The sequence below is a fragment of the Calypte anna genome, chromosome 3 (genome assembly GCF_003957555.1).
Source record: "Calypte anna isolate BGI_N300 chromosome 3, bCalAnn1_v1.p, whole genome shotgun sequence".
Classification (NCBI taxonomy): Eukaryota; Metazoa; Chordata; class Aves; order Apodiformes; family Trochilidae; genus Calypte; species Calypte anna.
In genome coordinates, this window is record NC_044246.1 from 30,270,325 (window position 1) to 30,292,863 (window position 22,539).

General features: G+C 37.6%; 1 protein-coding gene across 2 annotated transcripts in view; it reads left to right on the forward strand.

Moving 5' to 3' along the window:
- The window catches only part of SYNE1 (spectrin repeat containing nuclear envelope protein 1), a 304,753-nt gene extending 287,171 nt beyond the window's left edge, over positions 1 to 17,582 (forward strand). The window contains exons 136-145 of one of the 2 annotated variants that reach the window (XM_030446636.1): positions 34 to 102; positions 2,089 to 2,231; positions 3,064 to 3,190; positions 4,298 to 4,509; positions 5,944 to 6,144; positions 6,474 to 6,602; positions 6,997 to 7,209; positions 8,145 to 8,237; positions 9,818 to 9,876; positions 16,582 to 17,582. In XM_030446636.1, the coding sequence (XP_030302496.1) occupies positions 34 to 102; positions 2,089 to 2,231; positions 3,064 to 3,190; positions 4,298 to 4,509; positions 5,944 to 6,144; positions 6,474 to 6,602; positions 6,997 to 7,209; positions 8,145 to 8,237; positions 9,818 to 9,876; positions 16,582 to 16,822 (1,487 nt within the window). In that variant the 3' untranslated portion in view covers positions 16,823 to 17,582. The remainder of the gene's footprint in view (positions 1 to 33; positions 103 to 2,088; positions 2,232 to 3,063; positions 3,191 to 4,297; positions 4,510 to 5,943; positions 6,145 to 6,473; positions 6,603 to 6,996; positions 7,210 to 8,144; positions 8,238 to 9,817; positions 9,877 to 16,581) is intronic. The other variant, XM_030446635.1, reaches the window with a different exon arrangement.
- The last annotated feature ends 4,957 nt before the right edge of the window (positions 17,583 to 22,539 follow it).

A 22,539-nucleotide genomic window follows, 5' to 3' on the forward strand; every position in this document is an offset into this window, starting at 1 on the left:
GCTGTCAGTTTAGACCATGCTTTTATTTTTCAGATGTAGAGATCCCCGAAACTCTTGAGGCCTATGTAACACTCACAGAAAACGCACTGAAAAGTATCTCTGGTAGGCATCAAGAAAGACTAAGCATAGTCAGATGCAAATACCACAGTGCACAAGCATAACTTCTTTCTCTTGGCATCTGCTATGCTTTTCACAACTTACAAGATAAATATTTCTTATGTGGCAGCATTGGCATGTTAATGTAGTAGTATCCTGCTTTACTACTTGGCTTAAAGGGATTAGTAGGTGCATGGATGTAACAATGATGTTTGAAGTATTGGCCCTCCCACCTCTGCTAACTAGACTGAACTAATCAGTAGGTTATTATGTTGGGTTTTATTCTCTGGAGTGCCCCAACAAGACTTAATAATTTGCTTTGTCTCTGAAAGAAGAAAGATTTCTACAAAAATAATGCAGAAGGAAAAGATATAGAGAAAAAACTAATTGTTTGGGTTTCTACACTCTTTTTTAACACAGCCACAGCTTGGATTAATATTTAGAGATAAACTTTTAGGTTAGTTGTTGTTCCATGTAAAAACAATGTCATGGTGATGTACAGTAGTTCTTCATCTTAGTAGAAGTAGGTCTTCATCTTAGTCTTTTATATTGAAAAACTATTTTTTATTTACATTGTAGTTTTACAAAATATTAAAACTACTGTTTTATATGTCAGATTATTCTCTCTGAGGGGTTAGATACACTTACAAATACCTGCTCTCATGATTTCACAGTTTTCCTCTTTTCAAATAATGGCTTCATTGCAAATTTGAAATAGCAAGCATTTAAAATCTCAGCATTTGTAACACAGGCCTCAGGTTCACTTGTTATTTTTTTCTCAAAATTACTAAACTAGTCTTGTAATTGATTAAGAGTGTAAATAATAGCAGGACATATAGAAAAAAATGTGTAGATTTCTCACCTGTGCAAATTTTGAGAGTAGTGAGGGGAAAGCAGTATTGAGCAGTTCATTCTGTCCACTTGGGGTGAGGCAGTGTTTTGTGTGAAAAAAAGATTAACCATCCCAGAAGATCCATTTTCTGTAAATAGGTTGAGAGAAGGATGCTCTTCTCCAAGCATTTTTTTTAATTGTCTTTATGAATAAATTCAAATTGTCTTTGCAAGCAGCTAGAAGTCAAGCACAGTGATAGAATAAGAGGGATCTTCTGTGGTCCTCTAGGCTGCAGCCTGTTTCAGATTAGAACTGGCTGTAGATAAATGATATACAAATTCAGTTGACCTCCATAAGGAAGATAAAAATCAGTTCTGCTCCAAAAATGTTGGTGTGAGTTCCAGATGGCTTAGATGAATAATATTAACCTGCAGATATGTTAAGCATTATTTTTGTCAAATGCCTCATTGGAAAAATACTATAAATTTTGCTGCTTAGTGTGGTTGCTTAAATAAGTTGTTGTCTACTTGCTATGGGCCTTCAAGATGTCAAGTCATCTGTGGACCTTGAGAACGTAGTTATAACAGTATCACTTAGCATCTATATACTTGTGCTCTTTTAAATCATATGCAAAGAGTATCTATTCATATAGGTCAAAATTCCACTTTCTTTTTTTTTAATGGGTAGAAGTGGTACAAAGATAAATTAGGAGAAATCAAATTTTAACACAGATTTTCATCAGACGTTTGGGATCCAAAGTTTTATTTGAGAGTGTTTGTGAAAGGGAGCAAGGCATTGTCCAGAATCAGACCACACTTTGCCAAGAACTTTACCCTTCAGACAGTTAATGAATTCTCTGACAGAAAAAGTCACATCAGCATAGTTTGCAAGCCTGCCTTAAACTGTGTACTCTTGGATAGTATGCCTATGGCAAGCATGTTCATTGGTGTAGTCTTCTGTCCTCTGAGGCTGCTAACACTCTTAATGTAACTTGTTACCTGTTCGCTTTGACGTTGCACCACTCAAACTACTGCAGTCACATTTCTCCTTTACTGTCTAATCCAGATAGTGGTCCTGATATTTATCCTGCCTGGTCAAAGGATAAAAAAATCTTTGGAAAAACATAGGCCATGGTCACATTAATTTTGGTTTTGGTACAGGAGAACCTGGATCCCTGGAAGCACATATCCGGCAGCTGGACAAGGCCCTGGACACCAGTCGTTTCCAAATACAGCAAGCAGAAAACATCATCCGCAGCAAAACACCTACAGGACCAGAGCTGGATTCCAGTTACAAAGGCTACGTGAGTGTATTTTGGAGCAGAAGCTGAATAAGCACTCACAGCTTAGATTTACTATTGAAAGAAACGTAGCTGTTTCCATAGAGCAATTAGATTCTGATTCTCAGCCTTACTCACTCATATGGTTGCTACCCTTAACCACATACTACTGTTGTTTGTTATTGCTGTGTTTATAATAGCATAAGATTACAGGAACATGACTCCACAATTTTATTTTCCTCTTGCATTTTTGCAGATGTCCAAAATAGTTTCTCACACGCGTTTTATTTTATCCATCTAATGATGGTATCCTTGTTTATACTCTGCTTTTAAAAGCAAGTTTTATAGCACATGCTGGCGAATTAGAAACATGCGTCATGTAAGCAAGGTTGTATATATTAAGTATATTAAGTGCATTATTAAAAAGCTTTCTCTGAGAAATTTTCTGAAAGAAAAATCTCTTTGAATCATTCACATAATTTTATTACTGATAATTGAAAGATGAGCAGTTTGGATGCATAGTAATATTTTCACCCTTATTTTTATTTTCTTTATCACATCTTCTAGTGTCTTTGCCGTGGTGTCCTAACGTTTAGGACTTATGGCACATATAGCCATCCAGCTATAGCACATATATCCAGCACAGTAGCACCAAATTACTTCTTCTTAGGCTGAACTTATGCTCTAGGTCTTGATTGCCTCCGTATACATTTCATAGTATCAGGACAGATTGTTAAAGTAATGGATTTTTATCTCCTTTTGGAGAATTTTGGAAGTTGCATTGCAATTTGCATTTTCCTTGCGATTAGTCCTGTACAGTGCATATTGAGATGGGATTTTGTGTTTGTTAACACAGATGAAACTACTAGGTGAGTGCAGTGGAAGCATAGAATCGGTAAAAAGGCTTGGATACAAACTGAAGGAAGAAGAAGAAAAATTGTCTGGATTTATTAACCTAAACAGTACTGAAACGCAAACAGCTGGTGAGTAATGTTTAGTTTATTGATGGAAAACAGTTTTGAAAGTAGCAAACATGCAAAGTTTTTCTGAATACTTAGGATTATTTACTGACACATATATCTGTATGACTGTATCTGTTACTGTGTTCTGTATACATCGCTAAATAAGAATTGTAAAGAGTAGTGAGGAACCCCTTGTCAAAGTCCTATGAAGAGATTAGGCAAACAGATGCATTTGAAGAACCCCTTCATATCACAAGACATTACCCTAAGATTTTTGGAAAGTCCCTGTTGATGCAGTGCATTTTTGTTGAATGTTTTCTGATGAAAAAGTTTGCTTGCGTTGCTATAGAAAACATACAAGTTAGCGTTCATTTCTTCTCATAGCTTTCACTTCTGCTATTATCTGTCACAATACAGAAATCTATAATCACCTGGTAAGAGCACTCACCTTACTAATTGTAACCATCAACTGTAAAATAAGTATTGCTTTCTAAAAGTAAGGATTTGTTCCAGGTACTATAAAGGCAACATTACCCTTCTTAGTTTGGCATGATATATCACCCATTTGGTTATTTTTTTATATATTTAAGTTAATGGAAAGATACAGCTTGTCCTTCTGCCGTAGGACTCCCAGATAAATAGTATGAAGAAATAGCCTCTAATTTGTTTCTTTTTAGCACAGGTATTTATCAGACATCAGCAACAGCTTAGACAAATGGAGTGAGGTGTATTAGATTGTAATAGATACAAATACCAGTGAAACTAATAGTAAATAATTAGACATATTCAGAGTCCTTGTCCAGTTTATGGTAATTTAAGATGGTTTTATCAGCATAGCCTGTTTAAGTGGTCTGTGTGTATCAAATTAATTCTGTTCATAGAAGACCGACATTATAAAGTCAGTCAAATTGTTGCCTGGCATCATCCAGATTCTTTCTTCTTTCTTTGAAACATCATGTTCTCCAGTCTAACTTAGTTCTCGATGTGGTATTTCATGGGCTGTGATTTTTTTGGGTTTTAATTTTTATTTTTTTTTTTGTTGTTGTTCTGCACAGGATTCAACTGATGCAATTGTTTGTGTGGCTAGTTGTGTTTTGCTTCTGTTTAATTTGGTGTTTATCATTCCAGGTGTAATTGACCGATGGGAATTAATCCAGGCTCAAGCGCTAAGTAAGGAGCTGAGGATGAAACAGAACCTTCAGCAATGGCAGCAGTTTAACTCTGACCTTAACAGTGTTTGGGCTTGGTTGGGAGAAACAGAAGAGGAACTGGAGAAGATCTGCCGCCTCGATCTCAGCACAGACATACAAACTATTGAGCTCAGAATTAAAAAACTGAAAGTGAGTTTTATTTCTCTTATGCATGAGTTACCATGTAAAGAGACCTGAGTGCAACAGGTATGTTGAAGAAGTTGTCAGTAGTTGCACCTGGTTTGCTCCATTCTGCATGTAGCAAGCAACTGCTGATAGCTGAAATAGGAATGTGCTTTTATTCATCACCTTTTGGCAGAAAAATGTACCACTGACATTTACTATATAATCCAGTGTCATAATTGAAATAGTAATTCTGTGGAAACTCTGTAATTCCAGAATTTGGCCAAGTTAAATTAACACTCTTCAAGTCAAACTGGTAACAAAACAGCTACCTTAAAAGAAACACCACACTGGGGCATATGGTGAAGGAAGAAGGGAATGTCCTGAGATCATATAGTGTACCACAGCTGTCACCTGTGCAACACAAGAAAAATTTGGTGACACTTAACAACATTCCTTTTTCTATTTCTGTCATCTCAGGATCTGATCACTGCTTTTGTGATATCTCCTGCATATTTTACACCTATAAAGACATGTTAATGTGATGGTCCACAGCTCCACATTCAGTTACCTAGCATCTTACACGCCTGTGCTCAAAAATGTGTGAGCCAACACCCAAATGCACCATGCTTTGTACTAGAAATGAGGTGGACAGATAGTAAAGACTATTTCTGGCAGTGATCCATCTAAAGCATATTAATGCTAATCTTCACTGGAATCCAAATATAGCTGCCATAAGTATTGCAAAGGTCACTGTGACATAGGGCTTTTAAGTAAATGCTGTAAAGTACGTGGAATAGGGGCATTTCATAAGAATCCTGTTCTTATCTCACCCCCTCTTGGAAAGCCCATTAGTGCCCTCCAAACCAAAGGAGGTGGGGTTTCTTTTGTGGCTTCCAATGTAAATAAATTCGAGTTTTTATACATGTCCTGCTCCTATAAATTGGAGTAAGTTGTTTGTACCCTTTGTATGTTTTCTTTTCCTCAGTAAAAGCTTTTATTTAAAAATATATTTGACAGCAGTTTCCACTTGAAAAAAATGTTGATTTTTATATTTATCAGCAAATGGAGAAATGAGAGCAAAAGTTTTATTATGAGCTAAAGTAGAATTGGGTAATATCTATTTAAATTTTATTGAACCTGCTCTGTCTTTAGAATACCTGAAACATGAGCCAGATCTTTAAAATTCAACGATGACTTCAGGCTTTTAATACTACAATTTTAATTGGCTGATTCTAGTAAAATTTTAGTAGATACTGAAGACTGAATATTTGCAGTATCGCAGAATGAGCAAAGTCTCATATCCAGAGTAAAGAGCCGGCTACAATAAGCTACCATTCTGCTGTTGCTGATGGCAAATTGCTGCATTCTTGTGGTGCCTTCTCTATTGGTTCCTTCAGAAGTCACGTTTTAATGATTTCCATCTTTTTTTCCCTCGTCCCACTTTGTCTTATCATCAAGGAGCTGCAGAAAGCAATTGATAACCGTAAAGCAATCGTCTTATCCATCAACCTGTGCAGCTCAGAGTTCACTCAGTCTGACAATGAAGAGAGCAAGAAGCTTCAGGAGCGTCTGTCTCAGATGAATGTGCTCTGGGACCACGTGTGCAGTATGATGGAAGCGTGGCGCTGCTCATTGCAGGATGCATTAATGCAGTGCCAGGTCTGTATTACCCTTGGTTTAAATTGTCAGCGTCCCACACAGCAAAAATGCAACCATATTGTTATCTGGTGTACTCACTACCCAGTCTGAAACTTGCCTGAACAATTCAAAATACATTTTTGCCACGTCTTTTCTGAAAGATATACCTGCACTACCTCAAGCACGTATTTCCAGCCCAAAATTTTCTAAATTTTTCATGTCTGGAATTCTAATCTACTATTCCGCACTATCTTGTAGATTGTTGTTTAGTCAGTAGGACTGAAAACTCAAACCTTAATTTGACTTGAATTTTCTTCCATGCTGTTAAAATCATCACTGATCATTTGCAGGATTTCCATGAAATGAGCCATGGTTTGCTGCTTTGGTTAGAGAATATTGACAGAAGAAAAAATGAAATTGTTCCCATCAATCCAAACCTGGACTCAGAAATGCTGCAGGATCATCACAGGCTTCTAATGGTAGGGCTAAAATAATGCATTTCTCTCCCAAAGTACGTAATTAGAAAAACTCCTAATCATGCTTATGTTTCTCTTGAGGGTTAACATTATACATTGCATGCAAATGTACAACCCTGGGACCAATGTCAGTAGCTAATTCTACTTTGTTAGGGAACACTGCTCACTTCTGTTAGTAGCAAAACTCATGATTTAAAAACTCATGATTTAAAAATCTCAGGCAACTGGTAGGCTGATGTCTATCTTTCTGAAAGATTTGAAATTTTTATTACTTCTTTTTTATTTCTGCTTCATTAATTTCAAATTTCCCGTTTTACGAGTTCTGGTTTATTATTTTTATTTCTTTATTTATTTTTAAACATCTGTTAAAAAAACCTGATCTTTGCCTTGGCAACAGCAAATCAGACGTGAACTGCTGGAGTCTCAGTTGAAGGTGGCCTCACTACAAGATATGTCCTGCCAATTGCTAGTCAATGCTGAAGGCAAGGACTGTCTTGAAGCCAAAGAGAAGGTGCATGTAATTGGGAACAGACTGAAGCTCCTCTTGAAAGAGGTCACACATCATATTAAAGAACTAGAGAAAATTCTAGACATTTCGAGTAGTCAACTGGTAAGTCATGTCTTTTTATTCCTTGCTATTTGCACATTTCCCATTTCCCATTTTGACTTCTGTGATCAGTACTGTTGGCTGCACTGTTTCTGTTGTTTGAAATCCTTATCAAGATAGAGCACACTGAATCTCTACATTTCATAATGTAAATGTCTCTTTTGTGGTATGGTAGGCATTTTAATACAGTAATTTTTTGCTATTTGGTGTTGTAATAAGTATTGAACATCTCAGTTTGTTTATCCTGCCATCACTGATTGAATCAATTGGAAAAGTATATGAGATAATTATTCTAGCTGCAGTACTGAAAATTATAGTGTGTCAGTTGTCACTGGAAAAGGAAGAAAATGTTCTCTCTGTTAAAAAAAAAAAACAAAACCCCAACAAAAACCCAATAAAATCTGTAATACACTAACAGATCTTAGTGCCTTGTGAGCTACGAACTGTTCCAAATAATCCAAATCTTTTGGAATTATCATGTTTCTCAGGATCTCATTGCCAACAGTGACAGTTTTAAAGATTTCCAGGTTCTTCTTCAGTTCCCTTTTTTACAGTTCTATTAGCTGAATGCGTAAGGTGTGAGAACTCAGCTCTTCCTTCTAGCGGATTTCTTACTGTTTAAGTAAAATCTTGGTGGTTTCAACCTCTTCTTGTAATTAAAGGCGAATAAAAAGCAACTTTTTTTCCCTTTCTGTTGACATTGTCGGGACACGTATCACCTAAAGCAACTAAGTTTTAATTACCTGTTTGCTTTGCTTTTCCTTCAGGGCTAACAGCAAATGCACATAACTAAAAAATTTGGTAACAGAATTTGCTACATTTTATTTACTTTGGAAATACCTTTGCTGGGATTTCACTCAGGGTTGGGGTTTTTTTCAGTTTGCTTACCCAAACAGCTAGTTCCTGTGTATCTGAGTTCCATTCCTTCTGAACTTTAGGAATTGTCCTCATGGTCTTCTGCTGATGAATTAGACACATCAGGCTCAGTGAGTCCTGTATCTGGAAGAAGCACTCCAAGCAGACAGAGAACGGTAATTTCATGTTGTACATTTTCTGCCACCTCCTAGGAGGGAGCTCTAGATGTCTACAGTAGCTCTAGCTAGCTGGAAGGCCCCCCTTCTCACATGGTAGGACAGGAAATGGCATAAACCAAAACCAAAACACAGCTGCTTTCTCCACCCTTGCTGCATATCCCATCCTGCATGAAATTTAAAAGTGGTAAATACTATCTAAAACCAGGGCTGTCAGTGTGGTTGGTTTACCATGGTATGGCATGTCGTGTCTCTTGTATTTTGCTCTAGTGATGGCAGCCACCCCAAAGTCTGGTCTTGTCTGGTATAATCAGTCCTCTATTTCTGTTTGGCCTTCTCTTCAGAGCTGCTTCATCAAGAATCTCAATAAGGTTATGTTGGGTTTTTTTTTTGTCATTTCTGATTAAGGTTGCAGATGGTCTTATTGAGACTTTGGATGAGTGGCTAAGTAGAGCTGAAGGGCATAAAACATCATTAAAAAGAGCTAGTTGCACACGACCTAATCAACAGATATGATGGCAACTCTGGAGTTGTCTATTTACATCGCTGGCACAAAATTCAAGAAATATAGCAATACATGCCTAGTACTTAACACTTCCATACTCTGAGCCCAAAATGGAACTGCAATTATTTTGTCTTTTTTCTGCAATGCTATTGGTTGATTACTTTTGCTTTTTTTTTCCTTAGTTTTTTAAAAAATCAGATTTATTTTGCTCGGGTTTGGTTTTTTTTGTTTTTTGGTTTTTTTCCATTTGCACTTTCTGTAAAGCCTCTGAGTTCTGTCTTGATAAATTTTATGGCTCTTAAAATTGATTTTTTGTTGTTCTGATTTTGTTTCACATTCACTAGTTTCCTTTTAGATACTAGTATGAGAATGTAAAGGAATACTGGCTTTTCAAAAGGAGAAGGAATATAAACCTTAATTTTATTTCAGAGTTCATTCTTTTATCTTCTAAATTAAACTTAAATTACTAATAAAAGATCTAATACCACATATGTAATTGGAGGATGCCTGACCATTAAAGGAAATGGAGAAGTTTTTCACCATAAAATATTTATTTAAAGAATATGTAAAATTCTAATAGGTTTTATCTTAACATTTTAATAAGCATTTTTCTGTCTCTAATTTGTTAGTGTTTATCTACTAGTGTTTATCTACTTTTTTTGTTTTGTTTTGTCAATAATATATATCAAAGTTGTACGATTTCTTGGAGTCTGCATTTGCATTTTGACATCTCTATATTTACTCACGTTCAACTAAATTTTTTTTCTATTTCATATTGCAGAATATTTGAGTTGAATTTCTAGGGAGGCTTTTTTTAAATCCAGAGCTGCCGTTCATAAACGTAATAACCAAACTGTTATTTTCAAGTTCACTGTGTATGTTCCAATCATTTCCATATCCAGCTAGGTGCAAAGAAAAGCCAGTTTCCTTGGTTCATGGGTATTGGTCACTTCATTTGATTTTATTTCTTTTATGTTTCCTTTGCTGCACTTTTAATTTAGTTTCATCAGTAGCTTGTCTTTATTTGCCTGGACTGAACATTCTTCTTTCTTTACCCCCTGTTCATTGCAAACAGCCACGAGGCAAATGTAGTCTCTCACAGCCTGGACCCTCTGTCAGCAGTCCACATAGCAGGTACCTTGTTCTCCTGGTTTCCGCACTCTGTTCTAGAACCCCAAGAGGATGATGGAAATTGGCCGTGATTCCTCTCCGTCCGCACCAGCTCTGTCAGGTGGCCAGGACTTCTAACAAATGAAAACTTCCCTTTTGCCAAACTATTACCAAAAGGGGCTCTCAGTTGCTTCAAAGTCTTTGTTAAATAGAAATACTGGCTAATCCTTGAACATCTGTAGCTTTTGCTTCGAAGGACAGCATGTAATCAACATTTACTTTTCATATGCCTGATTGGGGTGAGTGTATGTTTCCACTCCTGATACTTAACGAGTATTTTATTTTGGCATGATTTCACAGAAATGCCACCAGGTTCATGGCAAACACTTTTTATCATCCTCTTTTCCTCGAGATATTAAATTGAGGCAGGTTCTAGGCCAATACCATATTCTAGAATTCACAAAACCCACAGATCTGAATGAGACATACTAACATCCTTTTCTTATTTTCGTTCTACTTTTTTTTTTTTTCTCTTCGAAATGTTTTGTTCAGATTGTGGGTTTCCAGTACTTAAGACTCAAAATTACAAGTCAGAATTTGAGGGTTTTGAGACGGGGTCTTCTTTCCCCTTCGAAGACTACTGCAATATAACATGCTAACATTTCCATGACTTGCCAAGTGCTTGCATCCGTGTATTGCTCTGGAAGCAGCACTGTCCCATCTCTGTCTGACCAGTAGAGAGCAGGCTTGCAGCTACAGCTTTTTGCTTTCCACATTGTCTCCAGCAACCTGTCATCTCTGCAGCTAACAGTGCTTCTGCATTCCTTGTTGTTGTCAGCGTGATGTGTGTACCTTCACTCTTTCACTGATCAGTTCACTAGCCTCTAGAGTTAGGAAGTTTAAAAAAAAAAAATCTGAAAAAGTAAATGAACCGGCTGATATGTGTAAATAGGACATCTTTTGCTACTTCATTATCTTCAACATTTAAAATAATCAGAAAGTATGATGAAAATCTATTTGTGCATATAGTTAAGTTTTAAATCTCAATTATTCAGATTAAAAAGTAGCTAATTTATTTTAAAAATAACTCAAGTTGAAAACTTGGTGTTAGAAATAAAGCAACACTAGATTTAATATAGTGAGTAAGCAATAACCAAGCAGACAAAAAATACCTAAAGAATACTGTTTTTTTTTTCATTAGCACAATCAGGGCATATTCAGCAAAATTATTCTCAAATATAAATGAAACAAAGAATAAAACTACTTGCCATGTAGCTATTTACATAAACACTTAAAAAAAGAGTTTGCTTTATAAGCGTAGTTAGTGACTGTGAGTAAAGTGGCACAGTTGCAAAACCACATAGCACAGCAGGTAGAACAGATAGAGCATCATTCACTGCTTCCCCTGGCGCCAAGAAGCCTTATTTTCAGCCCTTTTTTTTTTTTTTTTTTTCCTTTGAAACAATAGCAAACCACATAGAAAACAGGGGAAATATGTACAATCCATCTCTCTGTCCGATGGAGAATTAATTTTTCCAACCCTAGTTTACTATGAAGCTTGGCGTTTTGTTTCTTCTAGGGAGTGGGAAGAGGGATGAGTATGAGTGGGGCTTTACTCTGCAGCCATTAACATCTAGCAGGAGTGGTGGATGTCTTCAGCATGCTTGCACTAGCAACATTGTACTCAAGAAACATATACTGTGTGTGCTCTTCCGCTCTCCTGTGTAGTCAGAACACTTCTGCCAACCTTTTGAGAAGGTTATAGGTGCGAGCTCCTGGCTCAGGGAGCAGCCAGCAGTGCTTTGCAGCTTTGAGATTCAATTCCAGCAGTGGCATTGGTGCGGCACCTCTCAGATCAAGTCTTTCCAGCACTGTTTATTAACACATCTTGTAGCAGTACAACACAATGTTCAATTTGTCATTCAGACAAGCATGGAATACAAATGAGTCACTGCTGAATAGGAAACTTAATCAAATGCGCAAGCCAGACAGGTTGTGGTTGATGTATAATGTGGTTTTAACTGATAAAGAAGTACAGGCTGTCACTGTGTTCTGTAATATTTTGACATGCCTCTGATCAGAGTACTTTGTGTTTGATCTTGCACTGGATCAGCAAACCCTGTTAGGGGGTAGTATACAGGAGAACTTCTAAAAGGTTTATCACATAGGAGGTTGTGAAGGAAAGTTTATTTAAAATCAGAGGGTCCACTTTTTGTGTATAAGTATGACATTGTTTTGCCTTCCCCATTATCAAAACAAAAAGACAGGTGTTTGTAGAGTGATGCTAAGCAAGGTAAAAGCTTAAACTGGACCTTCCTCTGTAGATTTAACTAAAGACAATTCCTTATACCAAGAGGTATAAGTAATTCTGTGCTAAGTGGGAAAGCAAGTCCAAGAAGTACCTCCTCTTTCTTCATCAGTTTAATAGAGCTGTTGTAAATTCACACCTGGAGCTGTGCTTGTGGATTTTTTTGAAGTTATTGAAATGTTAAAAAGGTATAAAAAGGTGTTTAATTTGCTCAGGAATGTTTACATTTGTCTCTCTTGAGCAGCTCTATTCTGGTCTTGGTGCCACAGTGCCAGCCTCCATTTCCTGCTCTCCCCAAGCATCCCCAAATGACTATTGGATCTTTAAAAGTCACTGGCTGTTCCTGGAGCAGACCAGGCCATTGCACTCTCTGTGTCTTTGGCCACAGAATGGCAGTCATAGCCACACAGCAGCTCATACACAAGGCTTGGACTTGGCTTGCCATGATTTTTCTTGTGGTTACTTCCCACACTCTCACTTCGAGCTTGTTACTTTAACTTCATATTTAAAATGGACACATTCATCATCTTTACAGGGTTAGTCAAATCTGAGGCTGAGGTGATGTGATGCTGAGAGCTAAGTAAAAAAATCAAAGTCAGAATGCACCAAAACAAGGTCAGTTCCTAGGCCACCAAGAGGAACTGCTGCCTGTCCTTGTGGGCAGGGCCTCATACCTTCTCCTTCATAAACTGAATAAAAAACTAGAATCAGTGGGAACAAAAAGTCAAAGGTCATTATCAAATTTGATTTCTTGGATTATGTGGAATTATGGTCATTTCCACCTTGAATACAGCCGTGTCTAGATGTACTAATTTGGTTTAATGCCAACATTATCCTTTCCTGTAACAATGGTTCACCCTTCTTTCTGTTTAATCTGCAGTACTTTATAGAGGGTAGTTTTAATCTCTCTTGAGTTTTATATTGGTAAACTCAGCTCTTTATGTGCATCATTGGAGAAATATTCCATTTTTCTAACTCTTTTAACTTTGTCTAAGTTTGGCTTCATCTTTCAGAACTATGTTGACTAAAAGGATACAAATTGTACCAAGTGAGATCTGATTAGTGACTTATAGAACATCATTAAAACAACCTATTTTTTTCTTCTGGAAATCTTGAACTGAAGTATCTTTTAAATTTTCTTTTGTCCCTTTTCAGAGCTCTTCACAAGCCATATTATTGGCTTGTTGCTATCCTGTGTCAAAGAGCTCTAAATTTCCCTCATTAGCTTCAGATTGTGAACTTATAAATTTATAGCAAAAGTTTTTATGGCTACCTTACATAATATAATCTTAAGATCTTAAGATCCTTAAGCTACTTATTAAGCCTATTGTATTCATCCACTTTTTTTCTGTTCGAGAAGCATATCCTATTTTGTATTTAAAGACTTTCAACCTCTGCCATCATACAGGTGAAATTTGCTGTCCTTATATTTTGGGCTGTAGTCTTTTCACAAAGATGTTAAATACTTATCTTGTTTAGCTCTGGTAATAACATCCTATTAGCCCAGCAGTGCTTTTTTTGACATAAGCCTGTTGACTGCATTCCATCAGTCACTTCCCCATTAAATTCACTTTATTTATTCCTATCAGCTTCACTTGGATGATAAATTCTCTGTTAGCATATAAAACACTAACACCATTCACCTTTAAAAGAAAGTATTTGTCTAGCCTGGTATTAGAGTTCTCTTTTTTTGCCCATCCAATCTATTATTTGGTAAATATAATATCTTCTCCTCTCTTGAAATGCTTAGGGAAGAGTTCCAATTTCTCAGACAACTAAAAACTCAAATAATAAGGGTAGCTATTACTTGCACTACTTAGGTTAATTTATGAGATTTCTTGACATGAAAAAGCTTGCTGGAGGCCATGTCTACAGTTTTGTCTCCCCCTTTTATCTAATTAGTAGGAGAAAGAGCTAAAGATGCAAGCTCCTGAAAAAAAAACAACTACCTTTCCTCAAATTGGCATACAGTACTTCAGATTTCCCTTCTGTTGGAGTAAATAGCAGTCCTGGCCCTTATGAATAGTGAGCCTTTTGTACTAAGTAGTGTATATTTTTGAGCATCTCTCCTTACCAAATCCATTAAACTCTCTAAACTGAGTCATTCAATTTTTCAGTCAATTACATAGATTACAGAGGCGTACCTGGAATAAACACAGGCAACAGAGCACTCAAACTTTTCATAATGTTTCATTCTTTGCATGTTTAATAATATCCATGCAGAATTTGGAACTATTTGTCAACATCCTTCTTCACTGCAGGAAGTGTTTTGAAAAACTTTGCCATGATCTGTTTTAATTTTTGAAAGAAAGTTTATATTCTTTGTTGAGTTCAGCCATGAGGCTTACACATACCACTTTTTTTCTTCTTTTTTTTGAGTAAACACGAAGCAAAAGTGCTGGATTGTGGTACTAAAGCCATAAGAAAAGAAAATTAAAAGTAAATGCTAAATTTGCCTCCTCCCTTTTGATGATCTTTTTGGAAATTCCCCTTCTGACACCCAGTGTTGCCCCAAAGTAACTCTGAGTCAGCGAGGAAAATTCTGACTTTACTCATTATAAAACAGCAGTCACCAGCTTCAGAAATGTGGCTTTTTTTGATTGGGATTAACAACATTTGCACAATGAGAGCCTTGTAAATAAGTAGACTGTGCAATCAAATGCTTGGAAGGTAATTAAGCACTCCTTGTTCCCTTTGTTCCTACCTCAGTCCATTAACTTTCTGTCTTGGCATTCTTAGACAGTCAAAGTCCCAACCTAATTGAACTTTAATATGGAATGCTCTCATGCTGTTAAATGTGCCATATCCTTTCAATATGCTCTTTATAAGACATGATCTTACATTGTGTGATAAGCAGTTTTCCATCTGGGCTACAATAACGTGGATTCAAACAACTTGCGGTCTGGTGTTTTGATCACTGCTCCTTCCTTGGTTATTTAAGTCTAGTTAATCATCTAGCAGACCTGAGTGTTTATGTATCTGTTGGCCACCTAAACTTTACCAAATCTGTGTGGCTTTCATGAATTCTTCCTAGTGGAATGGTACAGATGCATGAGCAAGACAATAAAAATTATCTCAAGCATAGAAGTAATTATTTTCTGAACATGGGGACTCTTGCTAAGCCGCATATAGTTTAGGAGCTATTTTTGGGGTTTTGCATGCTTTCTGACCAGATTCAGTTTTATCTGGGAGACAATATCAAAAGGACTAGGGGAAGGCAAGAAGACACTAAGAAAGCATCTCTCCCTATTTGCTTTACTGGGGAGCATTTGGCTACAGCCAACAAGCCTGTTCTTCCACGTCTTCAAGTTGAAGCTAAATCCATCTTTATAAGTATTTGAATCACTTAAACCCCAGCAAACCATAGATTTTCTGGGGCTTTATAATCATTGCAGTCATGTGGATGTTTTATAGTCATGTGTCTAAGGCAAAATTCATGACCTAGTGTCTTAATGAAAAAGCTCTTGAAGCACATTGTTTGAAGGCTCTAAGTTCTTCCATCTGTGGCTAGTGCTAGAATACAATACTTTCCCATGTCATTTAATTAGCACACACTGAGAGCATCAAATTATAGCTTGCATAATTAGCTTTTTCAGTCATCCCCTTATCTCAAAGCCTGTCACCTGTACATTAGGGCTCTGATCATTTCAGTCAAAAAGGAAAATGTGAAATCCGTCTCTTTATCCTTCATTTGAAAACATTGGCTTTTTTGTGCTTTGTTTGAAATATACTTTTGAAAATATTTGCATTAGTTCTCACCTCTTCCATAGGTCTGTGACAGATATCTGCCATTTCAAGTTAGAAACATTGACACAAGGAATAAATTCACTCAGAAGATGATGGTGTCAAGTCAATTAAACAAATAGATTCTAACCGCTGATTCAGTGCAAGATTCAAAATACAATGTACTTTGCAGGAAATCACTCCCCTTTGCCTGCTTATTTGTGTATTAATGGTAGATTGATAAAAGTAAATCTTAATGCATTTATCCCTGTGGATACTATATACAGAAATGAATGTAGAACCTTCTGAAAATGAAATACAATTGCCCTTTTAAACACAGAGGCTTCCTTTTTGGACAGTATGCATTGAATATGTGACAAGTATAGCCCACCTTTTATTTTCCCCTCTCTAGAGCACAGTGCTTTAAGTGGAGAATCTTCCTCATAATTGATGAAGGGGCTGTGGGGTCACAATACCCATTTTATCGTGAACATTTGGGATCTTCCTACTCAGTCTAGAAACGCAGGGTCTCTTGAGGGTGTGAGGCAAATAGCATGTTCACTGAAAAATGCCTCTGCAGTTGCTAGTTGAAGTATGTACGAATTTTAAACCAGTCTTTAGGGACAGCTGTGTGGCTGAGGGCAGCCTCTAATGCAGTAGTGTTTTGCTGTATTCACCTCTCCATCCTCTTTTCTCAGGTCCACAAGAGGTGGCTCAGGTTTCTCCCCTTCTGAGGCTGGGCCAGCACGGCAGCGCCCATCTTTCTTCCTCAGAGTCCTCAGAGCTGCTCTGCCACTTCAGCTCCTCTTGCTGCTCCTGATCGGGCTGGCTTGCCTGGTGCCAATGACCAAGGAGGACTACAGCTGCACTATGGCCAACAACTTTGCCCGCTCTTTCCACCCCATGCTAAAATACATGAATGGTCCACCTCCATTATGAAGGAGACCTGCAAGACAGCGGGGATCTTGCTGGAGTGCTAGCTGGGAGGCAGGATGGTTTTTTAAAAATCCTGGGTGACAGGATTCAGTGTGGCAGCTTTACCTACCTGCTGTAGCCACTGCTGCATCCATAGCGTTCTCTGCTGTCTACTCAGCTAGTAAAGCATCAGTATATCAGTATCAGACTGCACAAGGTATTACCTGAGTAACGTTGTTTCAATGCTCACATCCTGGGTACTAAGGAGAATGTGATGTGTGTGAGGGAAATGTCCTTCTCTCCAGCATTCTGGATCTTTTAGCCACTTTATATCCAGGTCATTGCCCTGTACTATGCATAGCTGAGGACTTGATACTGTAGATCCTTTTCTGTGTGCTGCTCTATATGAGCTGTTGCCTAGTCTTTGTTAAATATCCCCTCAGTATCTACAGTAATGCAAAATAAAGAATGCTAAAGAAATTTTAGAGCACTTGTAACATAACAATTTTAAAGGATCTTGTATGGCAATGTATTATTCCCTGTGGTTTCTGTTCTGGGCATGGTGTTCTAACTTCTGCTTTGGATGCACAAGATGTAAATCTGAGAAGCACTTTTTTAAGATTAAAAAAAATGGGTGTAATAAATAAGATCACAAAAGATTTTATGAGGACAAATGTTGAATGTCAAGTTGAAAAACAAAGAACATATTTATGTATGTACAGTTTGCTAAGCAAAGTTTTGTTTGTATTGATTTCTTTGCATTTATTATAGATACCATAAAATATTTTGTCTACGTGCTTTTTAATGACAACTATGGAAACTTCTAAGTTTAGAATGAGATATGTATGGTATAAAAGTTAGAAGAGGTACATATGCTGCACTTCTAAAAAGAATTAAAAAATGCTATAACAAATTAATGGTTTTAGATGCATGTTTGAATTAGAAGATCTGGAGAATTTGACAAATTATAATATACATGAGAAAGTACCATGTAAGATGTAAGGGTTTTTTCCTCAAGCTGATTCTTCAAGTTCATTCTCACCCTGTGTTGTTCCTGTGTGTGTGTGTTTGTATGCATTCAGGTACAGCCTTTGGCAGCTGAGGTTGTACCAGTCTGCAGTGACAGTTTTTTTCCTATGGGTGTGTTAGAAACTTCTTTAATATTCTCCATAGCAGCTTAATACCAAGACAGATGCTTAGGCTATACCAGTGATTGTTCTAGTGGAATATGCCCAAAACATAAGCGTAAATAGCAGAAAAAAAAACCCAAAAGAATCGAAAACTTCTAAATTTTCCAGAAATACTGCAGAAACTTTGAGCAGTAGTGCAGACTCTTTGTCCAGTTTGTCAGTCAGAACTCAGGAGTTTTTTTGATTTTGAAAAAATACAGAGCATGTCTCTACATTACTGCTCTTTAATAAGTTTTAGTTGTAAGCCACGACACACAATGTAAATTTTTCCTGTGAGCTAACTGGTTTTACTTTGAATATATTGTCCTATGTAACAGAAATTAAAAAGCCAGAAGACAATGCAAGCACATTAGTTGCTGTTATGTAGGATTACTTTTTTGAGATGTCATCATTTGAGCTGATATTAGGGAGGGTGATCAGAGGTACCACAAGCTGAACACCAGCATTTGAAGGAGCCAAAGTAAAGCTTCCTCTCCAGATAAGTGTGATGTTAACATTTTTCTTAAAAGGATTCTGCATGTTGACAAAGTATGTTAAATGTCTGACATCCACACTTGGACTGACACAAGTATGTATTCTTTTCAAGGCTTAGTGTCCATAAGCACTGATTCTGAGAAGACAAAGATATGAAACACAGTTTTAGGGTGCAAGGGTGAGCTGTTGCTTTGAACAGGCCTGGCAGATTCCATAAAACTGCTCGTTCTGATACTGTTCTCTTTGCTGATGTAGTTTTGTCAGTGGAAATCAGCATGCCTTTTCTGAATAATATGGTAGTTTGCTCAGTGAGTCCAGATCTCTGCATACTTTAGACAGCTTTTCATCAGCCAGTCTCTGGTTTTGGTCATTAATTTTCTGTTCAGAGATGCTTTTGTTCTCTTTTAGAAGAAAACATTGTAAAAGGACTAATTTAGTGAGAAACAAGGATCTTGTCCTGACTTTGTCTCCCATTTTCCAGCCAGCTGTTGGACCTCATGAAGGTAGATGTTATCTAAAGGGTAGTAAATATCTTGTGAGTATCAACCCACGAGACAGCAGTCTGTTGAAGGGACCAGGCAAAAAGTAACAGGTGAGACCTCTCTTCATGTCTTACAGTATTTAAAAACAGAGAAAGAGGTGGGGAGGTTTCAAAGGACTTGTTTAGGAGAGATCAGGAAGTTCAAGGAATATAGTTCAATTTGAATTATGTCAGATGCAATTTATCAGTTTTAATATCAAAAGTATGCAGGGTAGCACCTGGCATGCTTTGAATTGCAGTCTGATATTTACATTTTTCCAGCTATTTTGCCAGTCTGTATCCCCTGCTTCCCTTGGTTGTCTGATGCCTTCCCCAGTGCCTTGAGACCTAGGCAAGAATGTCCTCTCTTGGGCAGAAAACAAGCAGAATTTGAACACCTCACTAAATCTCCCAGGTGAGTTTTGGGAAGTAGCCACTAAAATGAAGTGGTGGAGGGGAATGACAGTCTTCTTCATGATGGTCATGCCCCTTTAATTTTTCTCACCTCTTGAAGTTTTAAGTCTAGAGAGTATTAGAAAACAATGAACTGCCAGAGCAGTGGAGGTTAAGCTGGTCAAATAGGCTGGAGAAAACTGATGTGAAATCATAGGAACTTCTCATAATTAATTCCTTAAATAGAGCTATGGCTAAGGAGGAAAAGAAGCAATAGTAATTAATTGGAAGTCAAGGATTTAGAAGGTCATATCATAAAATGTCAGTAGCCCTTTCGAATTTGCTCTGACTTTGGCTGATTATTACCTACAGGTCATACATGCACTGACATACCTCTTTCTTGATGAACTGGAGGGCAGAGTGTAGCTGCTATGCCTTGCTGTACCTTGCTTCCTTTCAGATGTTTTACAGCAAAGCATCAGGCTCTGAACTCCAGCCATGGAGCTAGCTATAGCTTCAGTGTATAGTCTGTTAATTTGAAAGAGAAATAAAAGAGAACTTTCTTTTGACCTGAATGATCTGCTCAGGCAGAAGCCTCCCAGTAAACAGCAAACTCTCTGCAGCACAGAAAGTGATAGAACATACATCAGGAAAATACCATAGACAGGAAAAACTCCTGTTTGTAAATACTAAAGCTCCCATATCTTCAAGGATAGAAATGTCAGTCCATAATATGATATCTCATGGCAATTGTGGGCACTGTGTGCGAGCAGGTTAGAGGATCCCTTGAGTGTCACTTTGGACTTCTTTCGGGACTTTGAATCTTGACTCGATAAAATCAACATCTGACTAGTTAAAGTGATTTGAGCAATAGGCTTCTCCAAAAGGAATTTCCTGGCCCTGAACCAATTCCATTATGACCTTAAATGGGATTCTGCAGAGCTAGATCTTGGTCCTAAAAACTGTGAAAACAGAATCAGGCACTTCACAGGATCCTGTTGAAACAGTCACCATCCCAAGAGCACCGTTAACTTGAAGATCTCTCTTGAGTTGCGAATCCTAATGTGACATTGATATATGCATTGATCATCACAGCATGAACCACAGTAAATGGGACAACTGGGAGGGTGGGGGGGCAGAGGGGAACCACACACAGACAGCTGTCAAGCATTGTAGTCAGTGGCACTAACCAGGTTTGCAGCCTGGGCATCTATCTCATCCTAATAATGTCAGTTTGCTCTCTCTGCCTCTTACTGGGATTCTGTCACAAAGGACTTGGGTGTGGGCAAATTTTTTAAGAAATATCCAAGTTAGAGTCTGAGATAGCCTATCTCTCTGCTAAGCCTGCAACCCATCACTGTCTAAGCCTACACCTCACCTACTTGGCCTCTGCAAAGACAAGTGTCTGATTTCTGGTAATGTGCCTTGAGCCTTGGCTGCAAGACAGGGGGAAAAGCAGTACAGCAGCTGCTGAACTCTGTGTCTGTGTTGAATTCACTTGTTAAAGCATAGAAAAAGTAGATTCTGCATCTTGGGTAAATGCCATTCATTACTACATTGTATTTTTCCCATTTTCTCTAGCGATAGCTGCTGTGGAGACGTAATGATCCCCACAGCTTGATGCATCTTGCAACTGACCCCTGCTTACTGACCTGTAGTCACCTCATAACTGCTGGGTGTTTAAAGGCAGAGTGGGAACTGGTTGCTCAGTGACTCCAGGCTGAGAGATAAGATGAAGGCACTTATAATGACAATAGTACAAAATAATGAGCACCATTTGCCTTGAACTTGGTGGAGTTTTGCTTTGCAAAATCTGAGGGCAGATTCAAAAGTAATATTTTAGAGATGTCTGACAGTGTTAGGAGTACAAATGATCTTAAGATGACAGAAATAGTGTACCCTTATTCCTCACAGCTGTGTGCATGATACCCTTTGCCTGTTCTCCCCTCTGTTCCAGCAGCAGTAACACCTTCATTCTGCAACCAATCAATAGTTTCACACCACTGGTTTGCCACCCTTCCAGCTCTGCTGCATATGCTGTGAACACCTGCAGTGCACTCACTCTTTCCTTAGAACTTTCTTCTACAGCTGATCATTGAATAAGGACAAAGCTGCTGGGATTTTTTTATAAGCAGTCATCCTTCTCGCAGAGTCTTGTGCTATTTGTGGTTGAGAAATGTGTTTACAACTGATAGCATCTCTCAACATGCTCATCACCATCATGTGCATCTGAGTGCATGGCTGTGCATGTTCAAAGACAACAGAAACTGGTTGTTCACTGTCTTCCAATGAAATATGTTCTCAGGATTTAGCAAATGCAGTGGGATTCTGGAAAAAAAGTGAAGTCAAGGAGAAGAAATGCAGATTTTTAAGTAAGAAAACGAGAAAGCATTGATCTTCTTACTTACTTACACTTCCTGCACTTTATTTGGTGTTTAAAGCAGTTTGGAAAGGAAAAGAGCAGGAAGGTCCATGTCAAGGTTTGTGTTTAAACTGGGTGGTCTGGCTATAAATAACTCTTGCAGCAGTCAGTTAATCTAAACATGTGTTTGCTTAATTTGAGGGGGGGAAGGGAAGCTAGAGGGAGGGAGTCATTTGTCTTTTGGCTTTCAAGGAAGAATGGGTCTCTTACATTCACAGATTTCCCTATGCAAGGGAACTAGTGGAGGTACTGGCTGGTTGTTTTTAACCTCTGCAGCAATGATGTGAAATGCATTATAGCTGACTGAGTTCAATTGTTGTTGCACTTATTTGGCCATAATTAGACCTAGAGGGACATAGGAGTGAAACCTGTATTTGGTAGAAGCTATGCTTGTTTTAATAATATTAAGAACATTGGAATATTCTATTAATATTTCTCAACAAATAAATAAATAGGAATTATCTAGAGAACTAACTTATCTTCCTAAAAAGCAGTGGATTGAAATTTGTGAAAGACAAAAGGAAATTAATAGCTGCAGTCTTAAGCAGTGAAGACTTGTCATAGGCTAAGGCCTGGTTAAATTATAGAAATCAGAATGATATTAAATGACTGTTATAAAACTAGACAGGAACTGGAAACTGTGACTTCTATTGCTTTGTGCCACTTAATATATCATTCAAAAAATGAACTGATCAAAACTGTGTGGTTCAGAAAAAAAAATCTGTCTAAAGGCCTGAGGCGT